This window comes from Bubalus kerabau, chromosome 6, assembly GCF_029407905.1.
Source record: "Bubalus kerabau isolate K-KA32 ecotype Philippines breed swamp buffalo chromosome 6, PCC_UOA_SB_1v2, whole genome shotgun sequence".
Taxonomy (NCBI): Eukaryota; Metazoa; Chordata; class Mammalia; order Artiodactyla; family Bovidae; genus Bubalus; species Bubalus kerabau.
In genome coordinates, this window is record NC_073629.1 from 120,462,953 (window position 1) to 120,484,799 (window position 21,847).

At 63.2% G+C, this 21,847-nt stretch overlaps 2 protein-coding genes across 2 annotated transcripts; one reads left to right on the forward strand and one right to left on the reverse strand.

The window, feature by feature from the left end:
* Positions 1 to 6,693, forward strand: GPR35 (G protein-coupled receptor 35). The gene is made up of 2 exons (XM_055586626.1): positions 1 to 58; positions 5,441 to 6,693. The coding sequence occupies exon 2, from the start codon at positions 5,451 to 5,453 to the stop codon at positions 6,345 to 6,347; it is 897 nt and encodes a 298-aa protein (XP_055442601.1). The 5' UTR covers positions 1 to 58; positions 5,441 to 5,450; the 3' UTR covers positions 6,348 to 6,693.
* An 11,313-nt stretch (positions 6,694 to 18,006) lies between these two features.
* On the reverse strand, positions 18,007 to 20,987 carry LOC129656512 (aquaporin-12B-like). Its single transcript, XM_055587135.1, has 3 exons — positions 20,381 to 20,987; positions 19,293 to 19,409; positions 18,007 to 18,176 (listed from the first exon to the last, which is right to left on the reverse strand). Exons 1-3 carry the CDS (start codon positions 20,985 to 20,987, stop codon positions 18,007 to 18,009), a joined length of 894 nt encoding a protein of 297 aa, XP_055443110.1.
* Between the last annotated feature and the right edge of the window lie 860 nt (positions 20,988 to 21,847).

Below are 21,847 nucleotides of genomic sequence, written 5' to 3' on the forward strand. Positions count from 1 at the left end.
AGCCCTTCGGCAGGACCTGTCGAGGCGTCAGCAGCTCAGGAGGGAACCAGCGAGTCAGGTCAGTGCCCGCAGGGGCCGGGGGTGTCAGAGGGTGAGGGCTGTGACTGGTCTCAGGGGTGAGGGTGACGGGGTCTCAGGGGTGAGGGTGAGGGGTCCTCAGGGGTGAGGGTGAGGGGGTCTCAGGGGTGAGGGTGAGGGGTCCTCAGGGGTGAGGGTGACGGGGTCTCAGAGGGTGAGGGTGAGGGGTCCTCAGGGGTGAGGGTGAGGGGGTCTCAGGGGTGAGGGTGAGGGGTCTCAGGGGTGAGGGTGACGGGGTCTCAGGGGTGAGGGTGAGGGGTCTCAGGGGTGAGGGTGAGGGGGTCTCAGGGGTGAGGGTGAGGGGTCCTCAGGGGTGAGGGTGAGGGGTCCTCAGGGGTGAGGGTGAGGGGGTCTCAGGGGTGAGGGTGAGGGGTCCTCAGGGGTGAGGGTGACGGGGTCTCAGAGGGTGAGGGTGAGGGGTCCTCAGGGGTGAGGGTGAGGGGGTCTCAGGGGTGAGGGTGAGGGGTCTCAGGGGTGAGGGTGACGGGGTCTCAGGGGTGAGGGTGAGGGGTCTCAGGGGTGAGGGTGAGGGGGTCTCAGGGGTGAGGGTGACGGGGTCTCAGAGGGTGAGGGTGAGGGGTCCTCAGGGGTGAGGGTGAGGGGGTCTCAGGGGTGAGGGTGAGGGGTCTCAGGGGTGAGGGTGACGGGGTCTCAGGGGTGAGGGTGAGGGGTCTCAGGGGTGAGGGTGACGGGGTCTCAGGGGTGAGGGCTGTGACTGGTCTCAGGGGTGAGGGTGAGGGGGTCTCAGAGGGTGAGGGTGAGGGGTCCTCAGGGGTGAGGGTGAGGGGGTCTCAGGGGTGAGGGTGAGGGGTCCTCAGGGGTGAGGGTGAGGGGGTCTCAGAGGGTGAGGGTGAGGGGGTCTCAGGGGTGAGGGTGAGGGGGTCTCAGAGGGTGAGGGTGAGGGGTCCTCAGGGGTGAGGGTGAGGGGGTCTCAGGGGTGAGGGTGAGGGGTCTCAGGGGTGAGGGTGACGGGGTCTCAGGGGTGAGGGTGAGGGGTCTCAGGGGTGAGGGTGAGGGGTCTCAGGGGTGAGGGTGAGGGGGTCTCAGGGGTGAGGGTGAGGGGTCTCAGGGGTGAGGGTGACGGGGTCTCAGGGGTGAGGGTGACGGGGTCTCAGGGGTGAGGGTGAGGGGTCTCAGGGGTGAGGGTGAGGGGTCTCAGGGGTGAGGGTGAGGGGGTCTCAGGGGTGAGGGTGAGGGGTCTCAGGGGTGAGGGTGACGGGGTCTCAGGGGTGAGGGTGAGGGGGTCTCAGGGGTGAGGGTGAGGGGTCTCAGGGGTGAGGGTGACGGGGTCTCAGGGGTGAGGGTGAGGGGTCTCAGGGGTGAGGGTGACGGGGTCTCAGGGGTGAGGGTGAGGGGTCTCAGGGGTGAGGGTGAGGGGTCTCAGGGGTGAGGGTGAGGGGGTCTCAGGGGTGAGGGTGAGGGGTCTCAGGGGTGAGGGTGACGGGGTCTCAGGGGTGAGGGTGACGGGGTCTCAGGGGTGAGGGTGAGGGGTCTCAGGGGTGAGGGTGAGGGGTCTCAGGGGTGAGGGTGAGGGGGTCTCAGGGGTGAGGGTGAGGGGGTCTCAGAGGGTGAGGGTGAGGGGTCCTCAGGGGTGAGGGTGAGGGGGTCTCAGGGGTGAGGGTGAGGGGGTCTCAGAGGGTGAGGGTGAGGGGTCCTCAGGGGTGAGGGTGACGGGGTTTCAGGGGTGAGGGTGATGGGGTCTCAGGGGTGAGGGTGAGGGGTCCTCAGGGGTGAGGGTGAGGGGGTCTCAGAGGGTGAGGGTGAGGGGGTCTCAGGGGTGAGGGTGACGGGGTCTCAGGGGTGAGGGTGAGGGGTCCTCAGGGGTGAGGGTGAGGGGGTCTCAGAGGGTGAGGGTGAGGGGGTCTCAGGGGTGAGGGTGAGGGGGTCTCAGAGGGTGAGGGTGAGGGGGTCTCAGGGGTGAGGGTGAGGGGTCCTCAGGGGTGAGGGTGAGGGGGTCTCAGGGGTGAGGGTGACGGGGTCTCAGAGGGTGAGGGTGAGGGGTCCTCAGGGGTGAGGGTGAGGGGGTCTCAGGGGTGAGGGTGAGGGGGTCTCAGAGGGTGAGGGTGAGGGGTCCTCAGGGGTGAGGGTGAGGGGGTCTCAGAGGGTGAGGGTGAGGGGTCCTCAGGGGTGAGGGTGACGGGGTTTCAGGGGTGAGGGTGATGGGGTCTCAGGGGTGAGGGTGACGGGGTCTCAGGGGTGAGGGTGAGGGGTCCTCAGGGGTGAGGGTGAGGGGGTCTCAGAGGGTGAGGGTGAGGGGGTCTCAGGGGTGAGGGTGAGGGGTCCTCAGGGGTGAGGGTGAGGGGGTCTCAGAGGGTGAGGGTGAGGGGGTCTCAGTGGGTGAGGGTGAGGGGTCTCAGGGGTGAGGGTGAGGGGGTCTCAGAGGGTGAGGGCCATGATGGGGTCTCAGGGGTGAGGGTGAGGGGGTCTCAGGGGTGAGGGTGAGGGGGTCTCAGAGGGTGAGGGCCATGATGGGGTCTCAGGGGTGAGGGCCGTGACGGGGTCTCAGAGGGTGAGGGTGAAGGGGTCTCAGAGGGTGAGGGTGAGGGGGTCTCAGAGGGTGAGGGTGAGGGGGTCTCAGCAGGCGAAGGCTGTGCCGGGGTTCTGAACCTCGGCGGGTAACCTGGGGGAGAATCCTGTGAGGGCTGATGGTCTGGCACCGGGACGTCCCTCATGGGCAGCAGTGCACAGGAACTTGGGGTGACTCCTGGGGCCTGGTCCCCCTCACTCAAGTCTCTGAAGTCTCTCGTGGGCTGAGACCAGTGTCTGAAGCTAGAAGGGAGGGGTCTGAGGGGGGCCCTAGCACAGTGAACACGGCTTTGTGAAACCTGTCCCAGGTCCTAGGCTATTTCTAAGTTGGGGTCCCAGCTCCAGAGGACTCCTCGGCGCCCGGACAACGGGGGTCAGCAGTACACTCTGCCCCAGATCCCACTTAGGGCGTGGGAATGACAAAGGCACCTCAGTGCCGCAGCGAGGCTGGCTTCCCGCCCCGCTGGGGAAGCGGACAGACCCGCCACCGCGGTGGGAGCAGGAAGCGGAGCCTCTGGGGTGCCGCCCTCCTCCCGGGGCCGCCTCCCCCAGCAGGAAGTGGCGGTGCCCCCACAGCTGAGCGCTCTGAGCCCCGGCTGCCGCCCACCCCTGCCCAGGGGCCCCACGCCCTCGCCTGGGGTAGGCAGGACTTGAGTGGGTTGCCATGGCTTCTGGGGACCCCATGCTGTTTGAGCTGGACCTTGGGACTTGACCCCCCCAAACCTTTTCCACCCCAAGGGAGAGGCCCCACTAGCAGGGCATTTCCTGCAAGGCTCACGTGCACCCTGATAATCTCGCAGAGTTGATGTCCTTCTCCCTGATGGTTAGCAGTCATTATAAAGGGGAAAACGTAAAGATGGCAGCTAGCTTTTTTAACTTGCTCTCTCCAAATATTGGGCCACACGAGGCTGTTAACTGAAAGTTAACACCCTCACGAGTGTGGAGCAGGACACAGCCCCGAGACAGCCGTCCGGGTGCAGGGCATCCCGTGAGGGACAGGCCTGCCTCCCCCTGCTGTCCCGGGCAGCGCCTGGGTGACCGTCCACTGCTGCAGGCCTCGCTGCCCAGAGTAGCGAGGGGCCGTCCTGGACCCCGCCTGGGTGGGGAGACAGCCTGGAGGCACGCGTGTGGCAGAATCACCCCGTGCTCCCAGCAGGCTCAGGGGTTTTGGGCCGGGGGCAGACAGGCAGGCAGGGAGGACCCCAGCAGTTGCCCCAGTGGGTTCTGGAGTCTGGGGAGCCGCATGCACGGGCCTGGGGCCACAGAACAAGGGGTGAACAAGCGCAGTCCTTCAAACATGAGGAGAGAGGTTTCACACACATCAGAAACATTTGTGAAGCTTGAATTGCTTGCAAATGGGCACTTAAAATTCAGAACGGATTCACCGGGACAATTGGTGGAATATTTCCGCTGCTACTCGCTGCGGTCTGTGCTCCAGCTCCCCTAATGGACTGTGGCCTGGACGCTCCCAGGGGGCTGTGTCTCAGGCAATGAGCGCCCGCTGCCACCCCCGGCAGCTGTGAGCCTGATACCCCCGCCTCTGGATGTTTCTTCCCTTCCTGTGTGTGAGCGGGGGCAGGGGAGCAGACTCCACCCCCCGACAGACTGAACCCCCTTCTTGACCTCGCCTGAAGGTCAGGGAGCCCCCAGGGGGCCCGGTGCTCATGGAGGAAGGAAGGCCTCTCTCCCCACCCCTCCAGGCCCTTCCAGCCAGAGGAAGCAAGGTGGGGGGTGGGAGGGGGTCCAGAGGGTGCCTGCCACTCACACAGGCCTGCTCCATGGTCCCACACGTTTGACACCCATGCCTCCGGGTGCCGCCCAGCTCAGGGTACCACACCAGGAACATCAGACCGCTGACCAAGTCCATCCCCAGGCTGGTGAGCTGGTCCTGGCAGTCCTGGGCTGTCATGAAGCGTGCGCAGGGAAGCGAGAGGTGTGGAGGGTGAGGCCGTGTGGGAGCTTCTGACAACGACCGGGTGGAGGTCACCCAGCAACACCCCAAGGCCGCCAGAACCACAGGGCAGCCCTGTCCACGGGGAACTCAAGGGGACTCCCAAACCAGGTTGGGCATCAGGCCAGGCTAGGTGGGCCTGAGGGCAGCCGGGGAGGCTCTCGGAGGGGAGGAGGGAGGGAGGCTGGGAACCAGAGCACCCAGCCACCATCCCCTCAGCAAGAGGACACAGCACAGGAGGGAGAGAGGGGCTGGACTTCTCTGGAGGCCCACGCTGTGGCTCCTGCTGCCCTGGATCTCAGTAGCCAGGAAGGGCCCTGTCGGGAGATGCCCGCCCTGCTGAGGTGCAGGGGTGCGTCAGACGCGGGTGCCTCCTGCAGCCAGGTTTGCGGAAGACATGGGGGGCAGTGAGCCACCCTGGGACCCCGCAGGCCCCTCAGTCTACCCGCTTTCAGACTCCAGGGCTCCTGGGGTCCCTGTCTCGCAGTTGCCTCTGAGCCCCCCCTGGTGAGAATGGCACTGGGCTGGGGCGAGGCTGGCCACCCCTGGGTCCCCATACTGATTGCTGGTGGAGTGGGGCCCCTGGGGTCTGAGAGCGGGTGGAGCTGGCGTGGCTGGGGCTGGGGGTGTCCCTTCTGCCCGGCAGCCAGCAGGTCCCTGCAGAGGCAGGTCAGGCACGGGGACCTGGGTCCAGCCCCGGGCTGGCTCCCTGAGCCATCTCAGGCCCATGGGCCTCTGAAGGCCTTGGTTTCCCACAGGTGGCCTAGAGGGTGCCTCGGGGCTGCTTGGGGTGTCCTTGGGCAGGTGAACTCGGGGTTCTTGAGGTGGGGGTGGTCAGGCTCCCCCGGCTGGCCCACCCACCTCACACCCTGCCCCCCTCAGCAGCCCCGGGATCATGAACAGCAGCAAGTGCAGCCCCGAGGTCAGCCCAGTCTACCTCAGCTACACGGGCGGGCTCCTGGCGCTCGGCCTGCTGCTCAACGGCCTGGCGCTCTGGGTGCTGTGCCGGCGCCTGCCGCGCTGGACAGAGACCCGCATCTACATGGCCAACCTGGCCGTGGCCGACCTCTGCCTGCTCTGCGCCCTGCCCTTCTTCCTGTACTTCCAGAAGCAGACCTCCAAGGACACGCCGCTCTGCCAGATCTCCCAGGCCATCTACCTGCTCAACAGGTACATGAGCATCAGCCTGGTCACGGCCATCGCGGTGGACCGCTACGTGGCTGTGCGGCACCCCCTGCGCGCCCGCAGGCTCCGCTCCCCCGGCCGGGCCGTGGCCGTGTGCGCTGCGCTCTGGGCCGTGGTCCTCGGCTCCCTGGTGCTCCGCTGGTTCCTGGACGTGCAGGACGGTGGCTTCTGCTTCGCCGCCCGCTCCGGGCGGAACACCTACACCGGGGTCTTCTCACTGCTGGGCTTCTATCTGCCGCTGGCCGTGCTGGTCTTCTGCTCTCTGCAGGTGGTGACCGCCCTGACCCAGGGGCCCAAGGCTAACCCGGGCCAGGCGGAAGCCACGCGGAAAGCCTCTCGCATGGTCCTGGCGAACCTGGCCGTCTTCGTGGTCTGCTTCCTGCCCTTCCACGTGGTGCTGACCATGCATATGGCCCTGGGCCTGCAGACCTGTGCCATTAAGATGGCCATCCAGATCACGAGCAGACTCTCAGACGCCAACTGCTGCCTAGACGCCATCTGCTACTACTTCATGGCCAAGGACTTCCAGGAGGCGTCTGTGTCAACCACATCCCCCAGTGCCAAGGCCCACAAGACCAAGGACAGTATGACTATGACCCTGACCTAGGAGATAAGCCATGGGCTCCCCTGCTGGGGCACCAGTGACCAGAGACAAGGAGCCCCACGATCTGTCCTGAACTCGCTGTGGGCCGTGGGCTGTGGACACTCTCAGGAGGCTCAACTCAGCAGGATAACCTGGGCATGGAGCCTGGGGAGGCAACACCCCCACCCCCGGGGCAGAAGAGGGACAGGATGGGGACAGGAGGAATGGGGCCTGAGCAGGGCCAAGCCCAGGGACCCTGCTGTGTCCAGAGCCTGGCACACCTGGGGCACTGGGAGGGGGGTGTCTGCCGGGTGCCTGAGGCTCTGATGGCCAGCTTTCTGCTACTGCCCCACAGGGGCCAGAATAAAGCTTTCCACTGGGGCTCTGTGCCACCCACGGCCGCGTAGTGGGAGATGGAGCGCCTGGGGCGTCTCCCAGGTGACTTTCTAGGGCTTTCCACTTGGGGGCTCTCCACGGGCCCTCCCAGCTGCTTCCCACCCTGGCCCACTCCCCATCATCTGGGGGGCTGCCGCCAGGGAGGGCTGGTCCTCAGCTGCTTTTTCGGTCCCAGGCCTGGCCCAGGCCTGAGTGTGAGCAGCTGGTCCTGAGCTCCAAGTTCAGGTGTAGGGAGAGGTGGGGGCACAGTTAACTTCTGTGTCAGCAGGGGACACAGGCATCTACAAGGGCCGGAAGTGGAGAAGTCCCAGGAGCCATCTAAGGCCTCAGCCTGGGTGTTAGGAGCTGCTGTAGACAGAGACAGTCTCTGGGACAGAGAAAAAATGAGAGATGGGAGAGAAGGAGAGACAGATGGGGAAAAAGCAAGAGAGAACGGGGGTGAGAGCGCGGGGGGTGGGTAGTGTGGGAGAAAGAAAGGCGGGACAGTGACGGGGATAGGACGAGAGTGAAGAAGATGGTTAGCAGAGCAAGACAGAAGGAGCCTCCAGGGGACAAGGAGAGAGCACGAGGGCAGAGCTGGGAGGAGGGGCAGAGAGACTGACAGACAGATAGGTGATGGCTCAGCCTGCTCACACCCAGGCCCAGGTCCCTCCTGCTCTCCTGCCACCCGGGAACCCCAAGGGCCAGCCTGGGACCCATTCTGGCCCTTCAGAGGGTCCCCGAGAGTGGGTGGAGGTCAGGGGTTCTCGAGGAAGGACCAGGACCAGCTCTTCCGGCTAGAGGAGATTGGGGCCCCACACCCAAGGCCACAGGAGGAGGGACCTTCCAGGAGTCATGTGGTCTGGGGCAGATGGGGTAATAGGGTGCAGGGGTGGACCTGCAAAGGTCCTGAGCTGATCTGATGAAGCCTTGGGTGGAGAGGCTCAGAAAAGGCTGCCAAAGACCCTCTGCCTGGCAGGGTGCCACTGCTCCAGGGCTGGGGCCCCTATCCTGGGCAGAGGAGGTGGCAGGTCCACAGTCTGGAGGGGCCCTTGGTGGAACCCCTGAGGTGAGGGGAGGAGGCACCCTGACCCAAGTTGTGTGGGCCCCAGGCAGGCACCTGAAATTGGGGAGGGGAGAGGAAGATGGAGGTGGGGAGGGTTAGAGGAAGATGGAGGTGGGGGAGGGGGAGAGGAAGATGGAGGGGGGAGAGAAAGATGGAGGTGTGGGAGGGGGAGAGGAAAATGGGGAGGGGGAGAAAGATGGAAGTGTGGAAGGGGACAGGAAGATGGGGGAGGGGAGAGGAAGATGGAGGTGGGGCAGGGGAGAGGAAGATGGAGGGGAGAAGGGGAGAGGAAGATGGAGGTAGGGGAGGGGAAAGAAAAATGGAAGGAGGGGGTAGAGGACGATGGGGAAGGGGAGAGGAAGATGGGGGAGGGGGAGAGGAAGATGGAGGTGGGCAAAGGGAGAGAAAGATGGAGGGGGAGGGGGAGAGGAAGATGGGAGGGAGGGGAGAGACCGGCTTAGCCTTCCGCTGTGGTCCAGAAGTCCACCCAGCAGGGCGCCCCGGCCCTGAGCCCGCTGAGGCTTCCACATCGTCCCACCCCCTCCCAGGCTGTCGACTTTGGTGTCTGTGGCTGCCACCTGGGGAACGACCACAGTGGCCGCAGCGTGGGCAGCGATGTCCTGTTGCAGGCGGTGACCAGTGTCTCCATCTGCCTCCCTGCGGCTCTGGGTCTGCCGTGACTGGTGTAGTTGGACAGAAACCTGCTTCCTGTGGTCAACCAGGCGACGGCCACTGCCCACTGCTGCTGAGCCGGCCGCATCCTGCCTGAGAGGTGAGGCAGTCTGGCCAGGAGGCCCCTGGCAAGGGGTCCTGCAGAGCGTCCACTAGGCCAGCACCTGCAGGAGCAGGTGCGTCGTCAGCACGGCTTGAGAGGAAGCTCCAGGACCCTGCCACGCGCCCCCCATGGATCTCAGGACGGGTCCACTCCACTGCGGCCAGAGGGCCTGGCAGGGAATCGAGTGGCTGGATCAGCACCAGCACAAACCTGGACTGTGAGTCCAGGCGGGAGGCCACCCTGGGGCTCGTGCTAGGCCAGGGCAGCAGGGCAGCTGCTCCCGACAGCCTCAGGTGACCAGGCCCCACCTCAGCCTCCCAGGACACACAGGGAGATTTGTTCGGGCAGAATGAGCGCAGACAGGCCTCGGGCAGGGCAGAGCCCCAGGCCAAACCCACCTTCCTGCTGGGCCACCAGCCCCGACCTGAGGGAGATCGACGTCCTGGCTGTGACACAGTGCAGCAGGGCCCTGGACCCGCACGGCGGTCAGCGCGGCTGATGGGAACCCCCCTCTGCCCGTGCAGGTGCCCCACCCACGGCCTGGCCCTAGGGTCTTCTCCTGCCAGGAGGCACAGGCCTCCCCATCCCCCCACCGCTAGCACCGGGCACGCTGTTCTGGGGCCAGGCACAGGGGCGCTTCAGATGGCCCACTAGAGAAGCCGTTTAGGTGGCCAAGGCTGCTGGCGGCATCAGTGCTCTTGACCACAGCTCTGGTGCCAGGGAGATCAAGCACGGCCGTCCGTTCTGTGGCTCAAGCACAGAGCTTCTCAGCAGGCCAAGAGCACAGCCACAGCCCCTGCCCCCATTTCCTCTTGGGGCTCTCTGCTGGCCAGAGCGGCAGCTGGCAGACAGGAGGAGGTGGGGCCCTGGCCCTCCATGCCCCCAAACCCGGACACTGCAGAGTACAACGTCTGCCCCACCAGGTTCAATCCTGACCACCGGTCCCTCGGGACTCCTGAAGGGGGGCACCGCCTTGGAAGACAACCTTGAGCTGCAAGTGACCCGGGAGGGCCAGACCCTCTGCCTCCCCGTCCCAGCGCACTCCGTGTGCAGTGAAAAGCATCCGGGCACAGCTGGTCCAGCCACCCTCCTCAGCTGGTGCCGCCCTCTGACCTCAGCCACGGAGGCCCAGCTCTGATCCGGGAGGATGTGCGCTGCTGGCCGTGGGCCCCTCCCCTCACAGAGACCCAGGGACAGACGAGGCCCGGGGCTCAGGCTGGTGGCACGCTCACTGGAGGAGGGCGGGCTCACTGCGTCCTCACCCCTGCCTCAGAGGGCCCCAGAGTCACCTTTCAGGGCTGGTCCCCTTGGGGAATCAGGTGCCAGAGACCAAGCCCTCCCACCAGGTCCAGAGACCACTGCCCCCTGGAGGCAACGCTGGGGCTCAGCAGGCGGTGGGGAGCTGGGTGTCAGACCACAGAGCAGGGCTGGGCCGCTGTCCACGTAAGGGGCTGGCTAGAGCCTCTTGACCGGCTCCGAGGCTGCGTCCTGAGGGTGGACACAAGCCCATGGAGCTGACTTGTTTATCAGTATGCACAGATAAAACCTGCCCTGTGCCTGGCACTGGACTTTGAAATGTGCACCCAAAGCTTCACAGGGCTGCACTCTGGGGTCCCCCATGGAGGAATGGAGAGGAGAGAGGCTGGGAAGTGGGCCAGATAAGATGGCAGGGCTGAGAAGGGGCTGCTCTGAAGGTGGGGAAGGGTGTGCCTCAGAGGAGCGGGAAGTGCCCTGCACGTGGGCCCCGCCGTGTGCTGCCGGCTGGACGCTGGATGAGGGTCAGGACAGGGAGCTGCTCTGGGGGGTCCAAGGGGCGCATGACCAAGGCCAGGGTGGCACGGGGGGCGTCGGGACAGCAGTGGCAAGTGTAGGCCAGCATGGGGACTCTGAACATGATGAGGGGGTGACGACGGGACTCCGAGGAACACTCTAGGGGGGCGTGGCTAAGGAGGAAGCAAGAGGGCTTCCAACAGAGAGGGTGCCAGGGTTCCAGTGTGGAGGGGTGTGAGGGCCAGAAGGAAGCAGGGAGACCCGGCAGCAAGGAGGCGGATGCAGCTGTGACCCTGTAACCAGGATGGTGCTCTCTGGAGAACAGGGGGGTGGACTGCCCGAGTGGTCACGCTGTGTCCTGTCTCAAGGACACCCCCAGCCCCGCCTTGCACATTGCGCCTCGCATGCTGGGGCGGAGGCCGGAGTCACTGTGCTCGGCGCTGCTCAGCTTGCTGGGCCCGGCCCGGTGTCCCACATGTGGCAGGGGCAGGCCGGACAGGCCAGCCCTCGAGGGTGAGCAAGGTCGGAGCCTCGGGGTGGAGGCCCAAGGCCAGGCCGCGGGAGCCGCCCACTTCGCCCCTCCTCTGCTCTAGGCTCCGCCCCCCTGCCCAGGCCCCGCCCGTGAATAGGCCCCGCCCCCTAGGCTCCACCCAGGAATAGACCCCGCCCCTTATGTCCCGCCCCAGAACTTCTCTCCCGAGAGGTTCTCGTTCGGTGGGGCTGGGGTTGACTGGTCCCACCCTCCCCTCCCCAAAGACATTCAGGCTCCAGAAAAAGGGCGGAGGCCCGGGTTTTGCCTCCCAGCACACCTGCCTCTCGCCACGCGTCTGTGTCCAGCTGTGATTGAAGTTTCAGTTAATTTATGGAGGGAATGTGAATTCTCACTGTGACCCAGACCACAGGGTGAAAGTAGCCTGCTCGGCAGAGACCCAGCCAGGGACACGCGGGCAGCTCAGGTCGAGGGGTCGTCCCACCTGCCCGGCTGCTGGGTGCAGGACTGCCCCTGTCTGGGAGGGGGACTGTTAGAACACCAGGCGGGGTGGCTTCCAAACGGCAGGTCCCGAGGCTGGAAGTGGACCTCCGGGAACCCGCCTGGTCCAGGTGCCAGCACAGCCGCTTCGTGGTTCACAGACCACTGTCTGCTGCTGGGCCCTCCCTGGTAGAAGGGATGCGGGAGCCCCCCCTCCCCCCCTCCCCCCACCCCCGCTTTCCCAAGGGCACCAATCCCATTCCTGAGGGCTCCACCCTCGTGACCTCATCACCTCCTGAGACCATCACATCCAGCTGGGCTAGGTTAGGATTCCAACTTTGGAAGTTTGGACACGGACACTGTGAGCACAGCAAGGGATCTGACTGAGGTGACCGCCCAGCGTGTACCCAGGACCTGTCAGCATCACCCGTGCTGGCGTCTGTTAGGGGCTTCTAAGCGCCCGCGTGAGGACCACTCTGGTAGTGAGCTGCCCCTCCCTGCCTTCTCCTGAGCCGTATCCCCACTTTGGGGGCACAGCCGGGACTCCTGAGAGGGACTCCCTGGCTGGGAATGATGGGGGTCAGGGTGGCTTTCCTCAGGCACTCCTTTTCAGACATGAAATTCCGAGGACCCACCCCCCACCCCCCTGCAAACTGCCGCCTGAGCAGAGGATAGGGAAGGGCCCATCCTGCCTGCACTCTTCCCCTGAACGACTCAGCAGCGGCTTTCAGTGCTCCTCCCATCTCGTTCCCTGGACTTGCTGCACGGCCCTGTGGGTCCAGACACTGCTGGCCTTGGTCCCTCTATTTGTGACCTAATATCACTGCCGGTGGGTTTCCCAGGTGGTGCTAGTGGCAAAGAACCTGTCTGCCAATGCTGGAGAACCTCTCCAGCACCGCAGTTCAAAAGCAGCAATTCTTCGGCACTCAGCCTTCTTTATGGTCCAACTCTCACGTCCATACATGACAACTCAAAAAACCACAGCTTTGACTAGACAAACCTTTGTCGGCAAAGTGATGTCTCTATAATACACTGTCTAGGTTTGTCATAGATTTTCTTCCAAGGAACAAGCGTCTTTTAATTTCATGGCTGCAGTCACCATCTGCAGTGACTTTGGAGCCCAGGAAATAAAGTCTGTTTCCACTGTTTCCCCATCTATTTGCCATGAAGTGATGGGACCAGATGCCATGATCTTAGTTTTCTGAATGTTGAATTTTAAGCCGGCTTTTTCATTCTCCTCTTTCGTTGCCCTAAAAATTATAATTCTATCAGGTCTGCATTTGAGATGTCGTTTGATCACTTAAACGACAGCAATAAAACCGAAAGAGAAAAACATCAAAATGATTTTAGAAGACAGAATCCTTGCTGTGGGTCTGCATTATTTTATTACCCTTGTTTGCAACAAGACACTGTAATTACTCTTCCCACAAATGGAATAATATTGAAGCATTTACCTCCTAAGAGAAACTCAAAGCTCTTAGTGGAGAAAAGCATGTGTCTTGGCCCTGAATCTTCAGAAGCTTGGGGTGGGGGGGTGTCACCTCGGAGATGAGTCACTTCTAGGACTCCTTGACTGGAAGCCCTGTGCCCTGCAGTTCCAACAGCTGTGGGTGACACCCCAACAGAAGTGAACGTTGGACTAGAGGAGACAGGAAGGCAAGAGCTGATGAGACTGGGGTGAAAGTTTGGATGAAAATTGTCAAGTTTGAACATGGGCAGTGTTCGCACCTGCTGTAGCTGATCATATTCTGGGAAGACATTCTGTGTGTGGCTGGGGGCGTGTCCCGTACCTGATCCTGTACAACAGGAGGCCTGGAAACTCACCCTTCGGCCGACGTTGATGGAACATTCCAAATGGGGGTCGGTGAGGTGGTCCAGCTACAGACGTTATTAATACGAAGGCGTATAGATGCCCGATGGACAAAAGGGACCTCCAGGTTCACTATGTCCCGTTGGGGGCTGGAGCGCAGGAAGGATAAATTGAACTATAAAGCGACAGGAATTACCTTGTGTGGAGCCCAGGAGGAACCTTAGGGCAGGGGTCAGTGAGCGCCCCCCAGCGGTCACCACTGGGGTGCTGGACCGGAACATTTCCGCTGGAGACGCCTGACCCACTAGCCGGCATCAGGTGTGACAGAGACCCCTCCCGGACCCAGGGACACAGAGTAATCATGGAACATCCCATGTGATGCCACAGACCTGCCAGTGGGGAGGTCAGTGACCGGAAGAGTTCCTGAATGAGATGGGAATTTTATTTACCTGTTTATACAGGTGCGTTCTCCCAGGGATGTCCATGAACAGGACAGGTGCGTGCTCCTAGGGGACGTCCATGAACAGGGAGCCTTGTCCCCCGTGCAGTGGCCTTGGGACCCCCCGAGGAGCTGCCGGACACCACCGCCATGCGAGAGGTGCCCATGAGCAGCTCTCAGACAGCAGGGCCTGCCGGGTTTCCGGCAGTCCGAGGGGAATGGACAGCATCCTCTTGCATGGTCACCGTCTGGTCAAAGAAGGTAAAAGGGAATCGGCTCACGGCTGAACTACGCGCTGTTGCCTCTGTGTTGGGTTTCTACTGACTCGTGTGTGGTGGCCAGTAACCTGGCCAGTCAGGCAGATGGGCAACAGGAAACTGGTCCATTAGGGCCCATGCAAATTGCCATGGAAATTTAAGGGTTGCGTTAAACTAGAGCATTTCAACACCCATCAGAAGTACCCCTTCCAGGATCAGAGGTGATTGGACTTGGCAAATGGCTATCCTGGTGCTCTTGCATAAGGTGGCCCCCAGGTTCTCAGCATGAGTGGGCATGGGTGCTCTGAGGGTAAGGTGACCCCGGGCTCACGGCATGAGTGGGCATGGGGACTCTGCAGCCACGCAGAGATGGGCTGAGTCCAGACACGGCCTCCTGCACCCAGACAGCTGGGGGCAGGCTGGGGGCAGGCTCCCCAGGGGAGGACCCCACAAGGCTGACAAGTCAGACTGGCACCCCGTAGCCCCATAGACTACAAACGGGTCCCGCCAGGAGCGGACGCTGACTCTGGCCTCGGCTTTGTGGGTCTGGTGGGAGATGCAAGCAGTCAGCTATACACATACACACACATTCTTTCTCAGCTTCTTCTCAGAATACAGAGTAGAGCTCCCTGTGCTCTACGGCAGGTCCTTGCTGTTGTCTCTTTTATGTACAGTAGTGTGAGCACGTTAATCCCAAGCCCCCGACCTTTCCCCTACGGTGACCTGACGCTTGTTTTCTGTGAGGAGTTTGCTGTTAACGCTGTCCAGCTTTTCCCAGTCTTGGCCATTGAGGAGCCTTGTCGGCTGGGTCGCTGTCTTTCTGACACACTCCCGCCAGTGGGGGTGTGTTTTGGGGGAGGGTGGGGAGGCAGATGCTGCAGGCTCACCCCGAGCCTCTCCAGCCCCAGCTCCAGAAGCAGCTGCTTCTCCTAGAAGTGCTGAGGGAACCAGCTCCAGAAGCAGCTGCTTCTCCTAGAAGTGCTGAGGGAACCAGCTCCAGAAGCAGCTGTTCCTCCTAGAAGTGCTGAGGGAGCCAGCTCCGAGGGCTGCAGCAGTGCTGGGGTGGGGCTGCCCCAGGGTCCTCTCTGCAGACGCAGACGCCTCTCCAGAGGACGCCCCTCCAGAGGACGCCCCTCCAGAGGACGCCCCTCCAGAGGACGCCTCTCCAGAGGACGCCTCTCCAGAGGACGCCTCCATCATGGCAGCCAGGACGGGGGGCTGGGCCGGGGCAAGGGAGGGGCAGCGGTCCAGACACAAGAGCCCCTTCTGGAGCCAGCCTGGATGCGGGGCCGTGGCGTCTGCAGCCCAGGGAGCCACAGGTGGAACCAGGAGGCCCCGCCCACCAGAGCGCTCCCCACAGAGCCATCCAAGAGCCCATCCCAACACCACCCTGATCATTCCCTGCCTTCAGAATGGACCACTTAGACCAGCACAGGGGGCAGCAGAGAAAGGGGTGCAGAGACGGTCCCAGGGCTGCCCCTGGGGCCTCAGCGGAGGGCGGCCCCTCTCACCTGTAGCCAGGTGATGGGCAGATTCTTTACAATCTGAGCCCCCAGGGAAGCCCTACTACAGCAAGGCCCATACAGCAGTGTGTTAGCTGTGTGCCTAGGCTGGCTTTGTTGGGCTTATGAACACACTCTTAGAACCTGCTGGCATGTAGGGGACTTACTATCCTTCATTCACAAGAGATTTTGATTAATTGTCCGATTTTCCTGTCTCCCTTTTCTGCAAATTTATTAATTAGCTAATTAAAATGTATACATTTGGCAACTTCATCTTCCATTAATCGAGCTGAAAGCAGTATCAGTCACTCTGGACAAATAAAGGATTGCAATCATTTCTGACGATTTTCAACTTCGAGAAGGATCTTTCTGCTGATGGAACCATTGCTGGGACTGTTCAGAGTGTGACTAGGCTGTGAGAGCATGGGGATACTTTCTAATTATTTTGAAATATAAGTTCTAGGACATTTAGAGCTGATGATTCTTTCAGAAGAGAAGACTCTGGAGAAGACTCTTGAGAGTCCCTTGGACTGCAAGGCGATCAAACCAGTCTATCCTAAAGGAAGTCAACCCTGAATATTCATTGGAAGGACTGATGTTGAAGCTGAAGCTCCAATACCTTGGCCACTTGATGCAAAGAGCAAATTCATTGGAAAAGACCCTGATGCTGGGGAAGATTGAGGGCAGAGGAGAAGGGGACGACAGAGGATGAGATGGCTGGATGCCATCACTGACTCAATGGACATGAGTTTGAGCAAACTCGGGGAGATGGTGAAGGATGGGGAGGCCTGGCATGCTGCAGTCTACTCAGTCGCAGAGTTGGACACGGCTTAGCGACTGAACAACAATTCTTTCAGAGCAATTTTCCTGAAAAGATTTAACCCTTCATACAAGTCAGTTTTGTGAAAGTTTGAATTTAAATGTAAGCCTTTGCGGTGTCACGTTCATATCTCCTGTCGCTCTTGGAGGCATAAAGAAACTGGTTCCTGGTTTGCGTGTCATTTCAAGTAGCTCTTTGTGCACTCTTGTCACTGTATCTTCAATTTTATTGAAGAGTTAATTTTAAGTTGCTGTCCGTGTAGTAACTGGCTCGTCAAACTTCATATGAACATTCTGTTCCTTTCTGTGTAATTTCCTTAAATTTAATTTTTGTTCCCAAGCCTGTGGATTTTGTTTTGCAATGTTGACGTTTTTCAAAACAGAGATTCCAAACTCCTGGAATAATTCTAACAACCCGCTGCTATCATGTATTCCAGTGCCCACGTTTGCGCTTTTCTTGAACTGTCTCACTGAACAGCTCGCAGCCGAGTGCCCGGGTCCCTGTCCTGGAAGCCCTTGTGCGGGGCTGCAGGGCCTTTCTGTGGGCACAGCTGAGCGGCTGCCCCCACCGGTCCTGCTGCTGCCGCCAGTGAGGACCGCTCTGTCCGCCCAGGGTGACGACCTCTCACGCCTGCGGCTGCTGCTGTGACCGTCCTCCCAGGGCTGAGCCCCTGGGGGCGGGGCTCCAGGAACCCCCAGGGGAGGCGCCCCATCTCATCACCGCCCCTGCGTCTCTCTGGAAGCTGCTCTCTCCCAGGGGGGCCTTCAGAGACCCAGGCCCGCTCCCCATCCCAGGTGGCCACTGAAGGGTGGAGAGGAGAGCAGAGCCCACAGAGAGCAGGCTCGCTGCCCGGGAAGCTGGGGCACAGGTCTTGAAGGGCGGGCAGCCATAGGAAGTGGGGGGAGTCTCACTTCTCTGCCCACCACACCAGAAGCTGGTGCAGGCAGACACCGCTCCATGCGGCATCCCCTCGGTGGGTGGGCTCACCCAGGGCCTCTGCTTGGCTTCTCCCTCTTGTCCGTCTCGCCCGAGGAGAGGGTGGGGCCCTGGGCTGGGGTTCCTACCAACCTCGCTCTCCGGTCGGGGCTGCAGGAACCCCCAGCTGAGGGGCTGTGTTCTCTGGGGGTGGGAGATTCCAGGTGAGCTCCGGTCTTTGGGGAGAAAATGGCTGGGGGCTCCTCCGAGCCTGGGGGAACCCAGGGTCTGCAGTGACGGCCCTGCTGTGTGTACCTGGCCATGAGGGCTTTCAGGGCGGCAGGGTGCAGGGGGATGCTGGGGCTGGGTGTCCCGTGTCCCCGGCAGCCACGGCTCTAGCCACCACGCTGACTGTCCCCAGCAGGTCTCGGTGCGGGAGCCGCTGGGCCGTGTCCAGGCCGGCCAGTCACCTGCACTGGGACAGTCCACCTGTGGTCTCCTCAAGGCTGGTGTGCTCACCCTGGACCGTGGCCTCTCCTCTTAGGTCTTACCTTTGATTTTGGTTGGGAAAGACTGAAGGTGGGAGGAGAAGGGGACGACAGGGGAAGAGACAGTTCGATGGCATCACCGACTCAACGAACGTGAGTTTGAGTGGACGCCGGGAGGTGGCGATGGACAGGGAGGCCTGGCGTGCTGCAGTCCATGGGGTCGCAGAGAGTTGGACGCGACTGAGTGACTGAACAACAACTGTAGAGAAGAGGCCCCAGAGACCCCCTGCTGCCCCCTGCCTGCCCTTCGCCGGCCTGTCAGGCCCAGGGACACGGCAGGCCTCACGGACGGTTTATTGACATGTGGGGAGAAGGGGCTGGAGGTCTGCCCCCCGCCCTCAGCTCAGGGAGCCCGCGGGTCCAGCCACAGTTGGGCCCTAGCTCCCTGCGCACAGGGTCGGAGCCGGCATGGCTGGAACTCAGTGGCTGCCCCCCACTACCGGGGCCCCCGTCCTCTGCTCCCCTCTTCAGGCGTCTGGCTGCCTCCAGGCCCCGGGACAGGCCTCCCTCTGGGGACCCGGTACTTGCTCTTCTGACTGTAGAGCAGGTTCCTCTGGAAAAGGCGGGGGAGGCGGCCGTGATACAGCAGGACGGCCAGGAGCATGCCTGCGGGAGAGCGAGGGTCACACGGAGGCCGGGGGCTCCCCAGGCCCGAGACCGCCGGACGCCGCGCCCCACACCCTCCGCAGACAGGGGCCTGCAGACGGGACCAGGTCTCGCCCTGGCCCGGCTCCTGCCTCATCCGCTCCCCTGGGGCCGACCCCCCCGGAGGTCGGTCGGGACAGGGAGCCGTGTGCACTCACAGACCACACTCTGGGTCCCGTGTTCTGCGCACAAGTGCGCCTTCCTCCCGGGGCCGTCTCCTGACGCCGGTGTGTCGTCCACGGGGTGGTGAGCGTGGAGCTGGGGCCGAGGGGGCCGGGGGTCGGGGGTGGGGCCTGGCCGACGCCTAACGCCCAGGTTCTGCCCGGAGCTTCCTGAGTGGAGGACCCTGGACCCCCACCTGGGCGCCTCTCGTCCCCCCGAGGGCGGGAGGCCCGCTTGCCTGCACCAAGCAGGCTCCCGGCAGCCCCGCCTCCGCCCTCACGGCTCCCAGGGGGTCCTTAGGGCTCCAGTGTCGCCACGGCAGCTCAGGGCTCAAAGGCTGGAGCCGTGTCCCCTGGACTCAGGTCATTCCCTGACCTCGCAGCAGGGCTTCACCTTCGGCAGGTGTCTTAAGACAAGGTCTCCCTGGAGCAGAATGGACCCCAACCCCGTGTGACTGCTGTCCTTCTCAGGGGACACGTGGAGGACAGGGAGGATGGGCTGGGATGGGACCAATGTGCCCGTAAGCCCCAGATGCCTGGGGGGGCGGGGAGGAGGCTGCAGCCCCAGAGAGGCCCCGCGCCTGGCTTTCTGTGCCCAGCTTCCCGCACCCATCTGGGGACGGGTGAGTGGCCTGCTGTCCCCAGCCTTCGCTTCTCTGTGGTTCCTGGGCTGGCTGAGAGCTCTGAAGGACAGCCCCAGCCCCTCCAGCCGGCGCCCGCGTGGGTTGGGGCCAAAATGCTCTATTCCAAATGCCTGCATCTCCAACTTCCCTGCGAGGACCCCCCTGGGGACCCTGGGGGAGGCCCTGGGAGCCTCAACCCCAGCTAGCGAGCTGGACACCCTATGGGCCACCCCTGTCCCAGAGGACAGCCCGGATCGGCCTGCCTCCGCCCCCAGGACCCCCAGCCCCCTCACCTGTCACAGGGCCCAGCCAGTACACCTGGACGTACTCCAACAAGCTGTGCCCTGAGCAGCGGAAGGTGACTGAGGCGGCCAGCGCGGGGTTCAGGAAGGCGGACGTCAGGGGCCCGGCTGCGGGGAAGTGCAGACGTCCATTCTGGCCTGCCTGCGCCGCCTGCCCAGCGGACCCACCCACTCACCTGGGGGGCCCGGCTCCACCCCTCTGTGCCAACTGGGACATGGGGAGGCAGCCGCCCAGCCCAGGCCAGAGGTCAGGGGTCAGGCAGCAGCCGGACAGGAGTGTCTCCCGACTTCTCACCCCTGCGTGGACTTGGCTCCCCAGCCTTTTTCTGCACACCCCACGCCCGCAGGAGGGCATCTTAGAGAGAGAGAGACCCAGAGAGGTGGGGAAACACAGAAGGAGAGACAGGGACAGCGAGAAGGAGAGAGACTTGGCCGAACAAAGAAACAGCAGTGGAGAGGGGTGCGCGGGGCCAGCGGGGGTGGGGTACTCCCTGGGCAGGGCCAGAGCCGAGCCTGGGCCTTGGGGGGAGTCAGGGAGGCTTCCACAGGGGCTCAGGGACCCACAAGAGCTTGGTCAGGAGGCTTGGCCTGGGTGGGGGAGGGCAGACCCAGATGGGGGAGGTGGGGAGCGGGGAGGAGGGAGGGGAGGAGGGGAGGAGGGGTGGAGGGAAGAGGTTGGGGGCTGCCTTGCAGTGACAGGTGGGCCCAGCAGGTGGCGGGCAGGGGCTGAGGAGGAAACAGCAGTCCCGGGCCCCCAAGAGGGGTGACGGAGGACGCCGGGGCTTCCAGACCAGAGCCTGGGCCCTGAGGAAGCAGGAGCCCCCCTCCCACCCCCCGTCTGCCTCAGGTGTTGGCCTCCCAGGATGAACAGGAGCAGCTCGGGGTGCGGACAGACCCAGCCGGAAAGGACTGACCCACCGGGGTTGGGTCCCTGCCCAGCGCGCTGAGTCCCGCCTGGCTGGCCACCACCCCCAGCAGGTGCCCAGGCAGTGGCCACCCCAGGCCCAGTAGCCCCAGGCCGGCCTGCAGCCCCTCTCATAGGCAGCCACACGGCCCCAGGGATGGGCAGCCGGTCTCACCTGTGCAGGCCGCGGCAGTGAGCAGCAGGGCCACGGCCAGCGCCCTGTGGATGGCGCGGCTGCCCTGGAGGCGGAGGAGAGCCAGGTGCAGCAGGAAGGCGCAGGAGCCCTCGAGCAGGGCGCCGTGGGGCGCGGCCGTGCGCAGCGCCGAGCTGCAGTGCGGGTCCATGAGGCTCTGCAGCACGTGCAGGTCGCTGAGCCCCCAGGCCCAGTAGAGCCGTGTCAGGGCGCCGGCCGCCTGCATGCCCAGCGCCTGCGCAGCCAGTTCCAGCAGCGTGCCGGGCAGAGAGGCCTCGGCCAGGAGGAACCGCTGCAGGGACACCGTGGGGTTGGCCGAGGCCCCGTCCAGGGTGGCCCCGTGCACCAGGAGCAGCAGGAAGACCAAGGTGAGCAGCAGGTCGGGGCCAAAGCCCCCCGCCCAGGGTCCGAGCTCCACCAGCATCCGCATCTCCAGGCAGCAGGCCCCCAGCTGGGCCGCGCCTGCCGCCTCCCGGGCAAAGTGGGCGTAGGCGCCCCCGGGGAGCAGGGCCTTGGCTGCCCTCCTGGACGCCTGGCAGAGGGCGAAGGTGGCGAGGAAGAAGCAGAGGGACACGTTCAGACCGGCCATCGGCCTGGAGGCTCCGGGAGGACGGGCCGGCAGGGCCTGAGCTGACGTGTCGGGCGGGGAGGGAACCGTGGGAGCCTCACACCTGCGCCGCCCACAGCGCCTCCCCGGACCGCCCCTCAGTCGGGCGTCCTCCGGGGACACCCAGCCCCCCTCAGCCACTCCGGGTGCTGCTCCCCAAAGCTGCCGGGGCTCCGTGACCCAGCCCGGGGCCCTGGCTCCACCGGGCAGCTCCTGGCGGGCGCCTGTGCCTGTGTCCACCCAGGGGAGGGTCCCTGGGCACCAGCTCCCTCGGGAGGGCGGCCATGTGCTGGGTCAGGAGCCCCACATGGGGAGCAGGGGGTGCCCTGGCAGGACCGCACTGGGCACCTTGGAAGCTGAGCCTGCAGAGACAGACCCACCTCACCTCATACAGTAAGTTCCCTACATGCGAACAGGTTCCATTCCAAGAGTGCGTTTGTACGTCCACACAGTGGCTATATAGTTTTGTAACTGTGATAGGCTTATCATACTCTTTACACAAATATACAGGCCATATATATATACACTATACAGTCCGGGAAATTCTCCAGGCCAGAATACTGGACTGGGTTGCCATTCCCTTCTCCAGGGGATCTTCCCAACTCAGGGATCGAATGCAGGTCTCCTGCATTGCAGGCAGATTCTTTACCAGCTGAGCCACCAGGGAAGCCCAAGAATACTGGAGTGGGCAGCCTATCCCTTCTCCAGCAGATCTTTCCAACCCAGGAATCAAACCGGGGTCTCCTGCACTGCAGGCAGATTCTTTACCAACTGAGCTATCAGGGAAGCCCTTTATAATGCTCTTTACATAAATAATACATAAAAAACAAACAAACAAAAAC

Coding starts and splice junctions, on each gene's coding strand:
- GPR35 (XM_055586626.1), top strand. CDS start 5,451: ATGAACAGCAGCAAGTGCAGCCCCGAGGTCAGCCCAGTCTACCTCAGC.
- LOC129656512 (XM_055587135.1), bottom strand. CDS start 20,987: ATGGCCGGTCTGAACGTGTCCCTCTGCTTCTTCCTCGCCACCTTCGCC. Junction 19,410..20,380: donor CACTGCCGCGGCCTGCACAG/GTGAGACCGGCT, acceptor ACTTCCCCGCAG/CCGGGCCCCTGACGTCCGCC. Junction 18,177..19,292: donor CTGGCTGGGCCCTGTGACAG/GTGAGGGGGCTG, acceptor GCTCTCCCGCAG/GCATGCTCCTGGCCGTCCTG.